The following is an 11,739-nucleotide window of genomic DNA, read 5'->3' on the forward strand; positions in this document are numbered from 1 at the left end:
ATCCTCCTCTGGTGTGTGTGTGTGTGTGTGTGTGTAAAATGCTCTACAAAACCGAACAGGTTGTATAAATGAAAGCTTTTATTGTACAGGAAGTCCATGGCCTCAGTTTCTCTGCCATTAAAATGAGACCGTTGAACTAGAAGATGTCTCTCAAGAAGACCCCTCTAGGATTAAATTCAATGGTCTTGGTGCTTAGACATTGTGCAGCCGTTCAGGGTTTGGAGTCAAAGAGTGGATCTTCAAGATCCAGGCGTGACCAGGAGCAAAGTAGAAAGATGAATTTAGAAAGCTGATTCTGGCTACAAAACTGAATTTTGAGGTAGATAGCCAAGTGTTTTGGGGACGAATTGAGTCACCTCTGAGTCAATTCGACAAATCTTTATTCATTGCCTAACTCAGCAGGAGTTCTTTGTGGTCGAGCCATGCTTTTAAGCAATTTGAGGGCCGCAATTGTTGGCATGCTTGTCTTTGTATCCTCCTATCTGGCATTTAGCCAGAACCCTAGAAATGCTTGTCCATTGATTGATTTCTTAAAACAGATCGAACAGTCACATGAAGATTAAGGTTGATCTATTGACTACAGCTAGACAAAAATGTGTATTTGTAAATGCTAATGACTATGTGGGATGGAGAGTAACAGTTTTAGTATTTAAAGAAGTCCCTAGAGCTGAGGAGGAGAGGATGAGAAGAAAGTAGAGGTAGAGACAGCTTTGGTGGCAGAAAGATCCTTGGATTTGTTAAGACAAAACAAAATAAAACTTGGGTTCCAGTCTGTTTCTGCTAGGCACTCCTTATACTCCCTAATTCTTAGTTTCTTTTCTAGGATTCCTCTGTAAAATGACATTTCCCCCCTTGTTTATTCTTGTAAAAAATGAAACTGTATTGGTAGAAAGCCACAATTAGCACTGGTCAGTCCAAGGTCTCTCCTGTTTGGAGTCTTTAAAGACACAAGTTAGAGTATCAGGACTGTAATCCTAAAGAGCTTTGGAGGTCCCAGCTCCAAAGAGGATAGTCACGACCTTGGAAGAGTTGGGCTCAGGAACGAAACTAGAGAAAAGGGGAAGGGAGGCAATTCCCTGCTTGTTCCATCAAAATTCTACCCATCTTAGAAATGGCCATCTCTTGTTCTTTGTTACAAGGGATGACTCACTGGATTGGGAGGAGAGAAAAGGATATGTCGACCCCGGGGGAAATGGTGTGAAACAAAAGTTATCAATAAAAATAAGGGGGAGCAAATAGAATCCCCGTGAGATCACAGTGATCTCGAGCCTGGATTGCTCGCTGATCAGGCAGCCTGGTCTTAAGAGCAGGCATCAGGAAGAATCCGGGGAGACTGATAGAGCCAAGTGAGGGAGATTAGTTGAGAAATAAAAGTTGGTGAAGAAGCTACAGGATGTTGGGATTGAGTCGGGGTGAACAATGGTGTAGTGAAAACAACTCCAGAGATAGAGCTAGAAAAACGCATTAGAATTTCAGCTGACACTAGTTGTGTGACCTTGGGCAAGCTATCACTACCACTCTGGGTCTCAGCCTTTCTCTTTTATAAGATAATACTTGCACCACCTACCTCATTGGCTTGTCGTGACTCATACAGCTACAATGAAAAATATATTAAGAGTTTTAAAAACTGGAGTTATGTCATTACTGTAACTTGTTAGATAGAGGACTAAGAGTTACTGTGCTGCTGCTGATATCCGCAATTACCCATTTCTACTGAAGGAGGCCGCTGGGAGCTGAAAAAAGCAGATACCGGAGGGTTAATTCACTCTCTTTAATGACAGGTCGGGGTAGGGTGGTTGGGATCTCCTTTCTTACAACAATGAGAAAACACTTAAATAGGGTCCGCAGCCTAACCAGCAAGGATGAGCTCAGATCTCCAACGCAGCAGACCTCGGAGTTCAGAAGTTCTAGGCAGCCACTCTGATTGGAGAAGGGTAGAGGGCAATGAAGAGTGGGGGTGATGGTGAACTAGCAAGGGCCAAATTTCCTGGGGACAAGTTTGGGGTATATGTGCCACCTGGTATTCAACAGAGTGACTCTGAGCTTAGAATACTAAGAATTACCCCCTCCCACCGCCCCACCCCCAATGCCTGCATCTGGCTCCCTAAAAACCGGCTGGTTTTTTGATGGGAGCAGGAGGTCTGGCTCCCTTTGATTTTACTGATTGTGGTTGGAGGGGAAAGGACCCATAGACCCCAGGATCGATGTCTGTAGGCTGGGGTGGGAGGTTACTGGCCATGGAATATGATTTTTCTCAATGATGGTGTTGGTGGCCAGATGCCCTGGCCCCTGAGAGTTGAGTGAGCCTTGGGGGAGCTCGGAGGCAAGAGTTGAAAGGGTTTCAGGGGCTGCAGATGGATTTGGGGGAAGGGAACGGGTTCAATGCCTCTGTGATGGGTGGTTCTGGCTGCTGTGTGCTCTGCCAGCAGGCAGAGGGTTTTTACTATCTCCATCGCAGGACCCAAATACCAGAACACTTGGTAACTTACAGGAACAACATCATTCACACAGCCACTCTGGGGCACATGCTTTGAGAGTCCCAGCTTGCTAATGTAGAGGGACGGTAGGATTTTCCTGAGACCTCTTTTCCTTTCCCGTCCCTCCTGGTCCTCTTTTCTCCAGCAGTCCAGGTTAGTTGCTGCTCCCCAAGTTAGAGAGAGAGAGGCTTCCCATCCCTCTCTCTCCAGATGCCCAAAGCCTCCCTACCTTTCCAGTCAGATGGGTAATGGGGGAGGGATGGAGAGGAGAGGGGAGACCGGGGTTGAGAGAGCTGGGAAACCCACCTTAGACCTCCTTCCCTCCCTTTAACCACTCCTGGTAAGCTGGAGACCGATCTTCCTACCAGGCCCGTATCCCATGCAAAGTGGAGACCCCTGCATTGCTCTGCGGAATTGGCGTTTGCACTGCATTCAAGTCCCCGACACTGAAGTTCACGAAGTTGTTGGCCGCTGCAGATGGTTGCACGGCCTGCACTGAAGGATAACCGCAGTTGTAGTTTGGGTTGCACGCTGGGCCACTGTAGTTGGCATAGGCCGGGTAGGCATTGTAGCTGTATGGGTTGATGCTGACATTGTAGGGGGAGCTGTAGGGAGAAGAGTCCCCCAGGCAGGGCTTCCCATCTCTCACCAGAACTGGCACGGCTATCCTCCTGGGCGGGGGGAGGCCCACCATCTCCAGAGTCTGGTCCTGTCTCTGTCTTTTACATTTGTACCTTCTGTTCTGGAACCAGATTTTGACCTGCGTGGAGGTGAGCTTCAGCACGCTGGCCAAGTGGTCTCTTTCTGGAGCTGACAAATATTTCTGCTGTTTGAACCTTCTCTCCAGTTCATATACCTGGGCCTGAGAGAACAGAACCCGGGGTTTCCGCCTTTTCCTCTGCCTTGGGCGATCGGGGTCTTCTAAGTCCTTTTTCTCCAGCTCCAGGTTCTTCTGCAGGGAACAAAGATCTGCAAGAGACAAAAAGGGAAAGGCTCAATCAGGAGCAGTGGAAAAGAGGGTTAGATGGTGCAAGTAAGTGGTGACTAGAGAAGAAGTTCAAAAAGACTTTGCCTTTTTCTTTTAAATTGACTGATAGGGAGGGCTCTGATTAGAGGAAAGTTTGTTTAGTTTTCATTTGTTTTGTTTTTAAATGGTTAGCTCTCCGTAAGAGAAGCCTTGCTTATATCTGGGAGGAGAACCCAAACTGGAAACTAATCCAGTCTATGGATAGACAACTGTGGGCAGGAGACAGAGCGAACAGTATAACTCAGTACTTTAATGCTAGGAAAGATTTTAGTATCTTTTTAGAGCTGGGAAAAACCTCCCACTCCTTCAGTTTTATAGTGGACGAAATTGAGTTCACAAAATCAGAAAGCAACTTGTCTAGGTAAACCAAGTTAATTAATGGCGGAACGAAAATTCAAGCCTAGGTCTTCAGCCAAGTCTTGTGCTCTTTCCACTGTACAGTCCATTGGAGTACAAAACAAAGCAAAAAAACAAAAAAGGAAGGAAGAAAAAGAAGGAAAAGAAAAAATTGGTCCTTTGAAGAACCTTTTTATTGCTAAAGAGTCAGAGAATTGGAGTTTGAATCCTGGCTCTATCATTTTCTGAGATTTTGGTGAGAGAATCCCCTTCTCCAAGACTCTTGTGTCCTCAACCTTTTTTTTTTTTTAATGTTGGTTGGATAAGATGACTTCTGAGGTCTTTTTGCAGCTCTCTATCATCCTGTGAGCCCAAGAAATAGGTAGATTTTTGAATGTAACAAGTTAAGAAAGTAAGTGGTCTGTACATTTATCTTTTAGCAGATACTAAGAGATGTGAAACTCCAGCCCTTTGAAAAGGAGTTGCTGACCATCTTCTTGCAGTTGGATTTGATCTCAAATTTGCTCTTACTCAGATCAGTCTTGCTGACCATTTAGTTTTCTAGTCTCTGTGCCTCCTTGGCTGGGGACAAAATTAATAGCCCACTTACAAACTGGGTCAGATGATTGCAAACTGAAGTCTTTGTCTAACGAAAACTGCTGTCCTCGGGATGGGTTATTTGCTCCCAATCTATGGGTCTGTGTATCTTTACGCACCTTTACTGTGGGGAAATCAAGGCTAGGGAATGCTTTCTGGAGCTAGCAAGCTCACATTTGTTCTGAAGTTTTGACTACTTTCCTCAGAATAATCCTGTAATGGTAGGTAATGCATATATTGTTATCCCCATTTTATGGATGAGAAAACTGGATGAGAGGGGATTTGGATTGCTGACAGTCTCATAGGTAAATTAGTGGCACCACTTGCGGTGATTCATGGCTATTGACTCCAAAGTCAATTCACTTTCTCCTACATCACGCTGAGGATGCAAAGCCTTCTGCCTCAGTTCTGTGAACCCGCTCTTTACGAAGAAACGAAGGATCTGGCTAGGGTATTTTGAGTTTTTCAGTCTCAGGAGGCAAGAAGCTGGAGGGTAGCATTGCCTACCCTACGTGGAAGATCTCTGGGCCTTGGGAGTTAGATTTGGTCAGGATGAGAGGGTGGCCACTTGGCTATCGGCAGCACTAAGAGTTGAGTGCTGCCAGGCTCAACACCAGCCACATTTTGTGTTCCTTTATCAGTATTCCTCTTGGTACTGTGGACCAACCGAACCAGGGCAAAGGTTTTTGCCTCTTTTTCTCAATCTACACTTTAGGAAAGGACAAAGGACTTTCCCAAAACATGGCAATTTAAACCTTGCAGTATAAAGGGCCTCCAGAGGTCACAGGGGGCTACTTGAGAATGGATACTTTTAAAAAACAATTTTTTAACAATTTTCCCCTGGCCCTTTTTTCCAACACTGCTTATCATCACTGCTATTCTTCCTCTGAACCAGAATACTAGATCTCATATAGGCCTCAATTCATTGGGAAATTTACCAACTTTATCTGATTTCATTCCTAAAACACAGCTCTGATGGAAGGAATACAAGTAACATTATCCCCGTTTTACTGCTAAGAAAACTGTGGCTTGCCCAAGGTCACATGGCCAGTAGATACTAGAACAGAGACTAGAACCCGGAATCTGTGACCTCAGATTCAGCGGTTGTGCTTCTTCCCTCCCTCTCCCCCCCCATCAAACTACACTAAGGAGTACCGCCCTACCTTGGGGAGATGATGCTTAGGGAGAGAAATTCCTTTGGATAAAACGTTTTATCTTATTTAGTATATATCATATGATCACAGCATCCACAAAGCTGTTTGCATTGTGCAACATGAGTTGGAAGGAAAACGAGGGTCCTCTTGGGTCTTATTTCTTTCCTCATTTAGAAGATTTTAAGAAAATGGATGCAAGGGCATAAAAGATGTGTGAGTGAACACTGATGATAAACGTAGGACCGAGAATTGCTCCAGGTTGATTAAATTTTCGTCCTCCTCTTCCCCGAGTTCCCCCACGTTCTCCGATAATCAGAGTAAAACCCAGCGTCTCTCCCAGGTCACAGGGAAACCTAGAGTCTTCCCTGGAGCCCCCAATTTCCGTCTTTCGTTCTTTTTTTTTTTATCTCTTCCTCGCTGATTTTGGTTTTCTCCTGGCCTGGTTTTGCAAACCTTGGGGTTTCGAATTAAAATGGACCCCAAACCTCGGAAAGGAGAGAGCGTTTCTCTTCCTCCCTTCCCCTGGCAACTTGAAAGACAATAGATCATCTCTCTGTCCTCGGTCCCCCCCACTTCCCTCCCGGATTCTACTTGGGACGCTTCTCCCCGGCGCTGGCTCAGTGGCAGAAATGCCCGGTAGCAGTGAAGCCCGGGCGGGCTCGGGCGGCCCCAGCCTGACCTGGGGGCGGGGGCTATATGTCCGCACACCAGGCAGTGCACTATTTACCTTTCTTGTCGGCTTTGGGCTCCTTGGCCGGCTCCATGTGCGCGTAGCTCTTTCCGTAGAAGGCAGCTGGGAAGGTCGGGCAGTGTTTGGCCGGGCCCAGCCCGTCGGCCAGAGCCAGCTCCTGGAGGCCTGCCGTCTCGGGGCCGCCGTAAGCCTCTTGCTTGAAGGCGGCCAGCATGCAGGACGCAGGGGGCAGGCTGGCCTCTAGGCGCGCGGGCAGCTCCATGGCCGCCAGGCTCCGGCGCCTCCGCTCCTCCTCCTCTTGTTGCTGCTCCTGTCGCTGCTCCAGCTCCAGGTTGAGGATGTCCTTGACGGAGAACGGGGTGCTGGTGCCCGCAGGGCTGGCGAACATGGTGGGCGGCGCCCCACGGGCTCAGAGGGCCGCGTGGCCGCAGCCCGCCCACAGGAGAGGCGCCCCTAGCCCTGCCCCAGGAGCCCACATCATTTCAGCCTTAGCCTTGACTTCAGATGGGCAGGGGGGGAGCAGGTAGGACAGACCATAAGGGAAAAGAAGGAGGGACTAGACCACTTTTTGGGTGACTTTAGCAGGCCATTGGTCAATCAGCCAGTGATGACATGACAGATGAGGAGTTTCTTGTCACCTAATATAGTAATACGGCTCCAAAAACATCCCAACTTTTTTAAAGGGGCCGCATCCCCTTTCTTTTCCCTCCCCCTGAAATGTAATCCAGAGCCGGATTCCTCAAGGTGAAAAAAAATCAAACTCAAGGGAACCTCCTGCTCTGAACAAGCAACTCACGGGGTGGTTCTGTTTTAGAAACTATCCGAGTACCATTTGCGCTCAAAATAGCGAAGCAGAGTTGGGGTGGGGGCTGGTAGTGCGTAGGTGTGGGGCACGTTGCTTTCAATGAGCCCCTTGACTTTGAAGTAAAAATTGTCAGGGGGAAAGAAAGAGAAGAGAGGGACGTCACCGACTTAATGAACATCAGAGCTGGAAAAGACTGTAGAAAGTCGTGTAGTTTACAGAATATCACCTCCCACATTTTAAAGAAGAGAAACCCAAAGGCCCAGAGTCACACACAGAATAAATAGTACTCAAGACTGGAACTGAAGCCTTTTGATTTTCAACCAGTGTTCTTTCTACTACACCAGGGGCAAAAATATTTCCTTTTAATTCTTTCTCTTGCTCTTGTTGAACTAGACAGGGAATCCAGTCACCATTCTTGAATCCTCTTGTGTCACTGCTCCTTATACACCCGAGTTACGGAGTAGTGAGTCAAGAAACAAGAGTACCAGAATAAGTAAAATAGAAACAGAAGTCAGATCTAGCCTCTTGGGTTGTAGTGGTCAGTGTTTGGAGTTGACCATTGAGGGCAACTAGCCTACTTATGAGGGCAGTCCAGTGACTTTGTGAACTTCAACTAATCTGCCCTGCCTTTCATTTACACTCTATTGTGGGATCTTTTTTCCTGCTAAGGATGACCAAGAAACCTGGAATGGGACCATCCTGTTCCAGAAAAAAAAGCTAAGAGACTAATATTGGTCAAGCAGGATGCAGGTGGATTAACAGAGAATAGGTCTTTACTGAACTGTAAGGGAAGAAGGGAAGGGAAGGGAAGAAGAAAGGAAGAGAGGAAATGAAAGACTCCCTATTGCCTGACTCAAGGCTTCTTGGTAAGCTGTTTATACCTTGGAGAAATAGGGGAACTCAGCCTCAGCATCTGCTGCTGTGAAGGAGAAAATGTGAGCTCATTCAAGTGATTGTATATAGTATAGGGTCTCTTGGCTGAAAATCAGTTGAAACCTACAAGCACTAATTGAGTGTCAACTATGCTAGGATTCTTTCTTAGGTTAGAGGTTTTGGTACCTGTGCTCTGGGAGTTGGAGATGGAGGATAGGACTCTCCAGGCAGCAGCAGTGCTTCTCCTCCCAAACCCCCCTCCCCATCACACAAACGAAGCAGAGGAAGAAAGGAATCTAGGTGGCCTTGTTTTGTGGCATTCTACAGGTGGCTGGGGGAAAGAGGAGTGCCACGTAGAGGGAAGCAGCAGCCAGCACATCCTTTTGAGTGCCAGGCAAGTTTTCCCCTTTCTCATTTAGTCCTCAGCCTCACAGGACCACTTAATACTAACTTTGAAAAGATCTTTTTTTACCCCAATGTCTTCATAAATGTGGGGTGGGGTGGGGTTTCTGGTGTGGAAACTTCCTTCACAGATGCTGTCTCTGAAGCATCGACTCCCGAAGAGTTTTCTTTAGATACTGAAAGGTTAGTCGACCTGCCTAATGTCACACAGACCTTATGGATCAGAGGCAGGTCTTGGATTCAGGTCAGCTCTATTCACTGCACCACTGAAAGGAGTCTTTCAGTTGATTAAATAATAACAATGACATAGTAACACAGATTTCTAAAGGTTTTGCAAAAGTTTCCTCTGGCTACTCCATGAGGTAAGAGGATATTCTCTAGTAGATCGCTGGAAGCTTCAAAAAAAAACACAACAGTTTTTTAAAAGTGGAAAACATTGAAATTTATGCCAGTTGTCAATGGTGGTCCTAAAGGACCCATTAAGAATCAACCAGCAGCTCTAATCTTGCCTCAGATGGACCTTGTAAATGAAGATATAGGAAATGGGAAGGAAACATTGGACTTGGTAACCTGGAGTCTACTCCCTGTGTGACCTTATGCAGGTCATTCCTCCTTTCTGAGTCTGGATTTCTCCATTCTAAGCAAAAGAAAGCTGGACTAAGTGATCTCTAAGAGCTTTTACTGTTCACGCAGTCTGTGGGAATCTCTGATTGAAGACTTCCTGTTCTCAGACCCTCAGATAAACTTGAGCTTGGGGGAAGAAAGTTCCTATCCTTTTCCTGCTATTACAGTTCCCCCAAAGAAACCAAAATCCTTTCAGGCTTAGTAAAGATGTTCTCCAAGACCACAACTATGGTCATGTTGGGCCAAGGTAGCAATTTTTGGAGTTAATTCCCCTGGTAGATGTGGAAAACTGGCTTGAGATGAGTTTTTCTCCCAGTGTTGTGTTTAGGAAGTCCTTTCTTTAGGACTTTTTTAGCCCTAAATTGAAAGGCAAATAGCATTCTACCCATTTTGCAGACTAGGCAACTGAAACTCACAAAAGAGAAATGGTCCCGTCAAGATCACCCCACTAGAAAGGATCTTTAAAATTGTCATTCAAAACTTATTGGTAGAGCTGAAACACCTGTGCAGAGGATAGGAAGATCGGTTTTGTAGACAAAGCAGTTAGGTGTGAATTTCAGCTCTTCTATTTACAAGATCTTAAACTTTGTTCAGACAGTTAATTTTCTGGGTCTCAAAAATTAGGAAAATGTATTAAATTGTTTCTAAATTATAGATCATAAGTATAAATAAATCCAAATCATAGCTCTAAATCCTTTGAAACCATGTCTTCTGACTTCTAAGCATCTTATGTTCTTTCCTGCAGCCTGCCTAGAGCTTCTCGTCTTGTCTTTCCCCAATGGATCTTTGTTCTTTTAACCCTGCTTGAAGCTTATAGGCAGTTGAAATCCCTTCTGCAAGAACTCACTATCACATAGGACAGACAGTTGGAGAGATCCATTTTAAAAAAGGAAAAAAAAAACAATAAACTTTCTCTGCCTCCTTCTGTTGCCCCCGGTTTGATTCTACCCTCACTTCTCTCTTGCTTTTCAAGTGTGGCCTGATGGCCGGGTTCAGTCCTAGCCTCCCTATAATTTACACCTATCTAATTATCTACATTTCTAAAGAATGATTTTTGCTCTTTATCCCTGTTCCCCATCGATCTCCAAGTCAGTGTGTGGAGATACATGCATTGCAAACCCTGGACTGCCTTCAGCTGTGTTAACCCCTTAAGGCCTACCTTACCCTGAACTTCCTGACCTTTGTGGAGAGTGTTTTGGGGGAGAGAGGGAGGAGGGAAGTGTGTACGTCTCCGAGGCGCTGATTTCTGGCAGAAGAGCGATATCTAATTCAATTAAAACTCTTGCGGAAAAGGGCTGCGGAGCTGGGGTCCTTGGGATCGTTTGTGAAATGACTCGAACTCTTCGGCCAGGGCTAGCGATGACAGTTTGAAAGATTAGCGGACGCAGACGCCTGAAATATTACCATTTAATGGGGGACAGACAGCGTGGCAGCCAAAGCTCGCGCATCCTGGATCCTGTGTTTCGGAATGATTCTTCTAGGGAAAGGTTTCTCTTCCTCCCTGGAGGCCAACTCCATCGGGATTGAAAGCCCTTTAAGCTAGGATGCTTTCTCTTGGTTTGTTTAGAGTTTGCAGTTCTTTTTCCTGTAAAGAAAAAGAAAAAGAAATAACAACAAAATTCTTCCCAATGTCTCTTAAAAAAGCAACCAACTCCTTGAGATCTCAGAAAACCAAGACTTCTTTAACCTTGCCACAGCAGGTAGAGGACTGGCATTCTCTCCTCACGGAGGGGGAAGGGACAAGCTTTTACCAATCACGTGGACTCTTCATCCAGTAGAAGCATAAATTCGGTGTACAGAAATGTCATGCACAGCTTTCATCTCTTCCTACAAAGGCAGACCACAGCAGAAAAGCCAGACAAAATTCTCTAATTTATTCCCACAGAGTTATAGCACTCTAAAAGGCTTAACGCTGGAAAAGGCCTTAGAACAGAGAACGTTAAAGTCCAAAATACAGAATGTTAGAGCTGAAAGGGATTTTAGAACATAGAACATTAAAACCAAGGACGAAGAATATTAGAATGGAAAATAACGGTAACATGAATACCATAACAACGAATGCTAGAACTGGAAGGCACTTAAGAACATAGATTGTTAAAACAGAACCAAGAAGATTAGGACTGAAAGGAAAATTAGAACTCTTAATATAATACGGAACAGTAGAACTGGAAGTGACCTTATAACATTGCTTAATTCAAAAACTCATTTGAGGAAACTGAGGCTGGGTAATGTCATGTGGAGGAGGCTATTTAATTTTCTGAGAAGACAGATTTATTTAGTACGTCGTTACCGCTAAATGGAACTTTCTGGAGGGGCTAGAATATCCTGCGTAGGTCAAACAAATAGCAAATAGCTTCGCTATGAACCACGGTAAGGACAGCCCTCTAAATGTAACCCTCCCCCCTCTCCCCTTTTCTCCAAGAAAGATAACTTTTTCAAATTAGATTTATCAGCATCACGCCGATAGACGTTCCTGGTTGTCTTTTGAATTGTCCAGGCTCGAGTTGGATTCCAGAGTGCCAAATTTAAGAAAGGCTCGGACGTGTTTTCCTAAGAGAGCTTTGCACTTATAAAATATTATTAATTGAAGACCGGCAGAGGTCCCGGCGGCTCTGGGCTCCTCCGCTCCTCCTTTCCCGCAATCAATATGGCCCTAGTTGCTCAAGGTATATATGATTAATTGAAAGATAAGCAGGAACTATCATTTGGAATGTCATTAATGCTCTCGGGAGACATTCATTGGAGACAGACCA

At 45.4% G+C, this 11,739-nt stretch overlaps 1 protein-coding gene and 1 long non-coding RNA gene across 2 annotated transcripts; both read right to left on the reverse strand.

Moving 5' to 3' along the window:
- Positions 1-1,757: 1,757 nt before the first annotated feature.
- Positions 1,758-6,813, reverse strand: NKX2-5 (NK2 homeobox 5). The gene is made up of 2 exons (XM_001370549.4): positions 6,319-6,813; positions 1,758-3,446 (listed from the first exon to the last, which is right to left on the reverse strand). Exons 1-2 carry the CDS (start codon positions 6,668-6,670, stop codon positions 2,839-2,841), a joined length of 960 nt encoding a protein of 319 aa, XP_001370586.1. The 5' UTR covers positions 6,671-6,813; the 3' UTR covers positions 1,758-2,838.
- Positions 6,814-10,377: 3,564 nt separating this feature from the next.
- On the reverse strand, positions 10,378-10,730 carry LOC103102938 (uncharacterized). Its single transcript, XR_457857.2, has 2 exons — positions 10,674-10,730; positions 10,378-10,571 (listed from the first exon to the last, which is right to left on the reverse strand). It is a non-coding gene; the product is annotated as an uncharacterized LOC103102938 (long non-coding RNA).
- Positions 10,731-11,739: the final 1,009 nt, after the last annotated feature.

Source organism: Monodelphis domestica, chromosome 1 (assembly GCF_027887165.1).
Source record: "Monodelphis domestica isolate mMonDom1 chromosome 1, mMonDom1.pri, whole genome shotgun sequence".
In the NCBI taxonomy this organism is placed as follows: Eukaryota; Metazoa; Chordata; class Mammalia; order Didelphimorphia; family Didelphidae; genus Monodelphis; species Monodelphis domestica.

What these genes read in the sequence shown, in the direction of transcription:
- NKX2-5 (XM_001370549.4), bottom strand. Translation starts at nt 6,670, where the DNA reads ATGTTCGCCAGCCCTGCGGGCACCAGCACCCCGTTCTCCGTCAAGGAC. An exon ending in GCCCAAAGCCGACAAGAAAG is followed by an intron (nt 3,447 to 6,318) that starts GTAAATAGTGCA and finishes TGTCTCTTGCAG; the next exon opens with ATCTTTGTTCCCTGCAGAAG.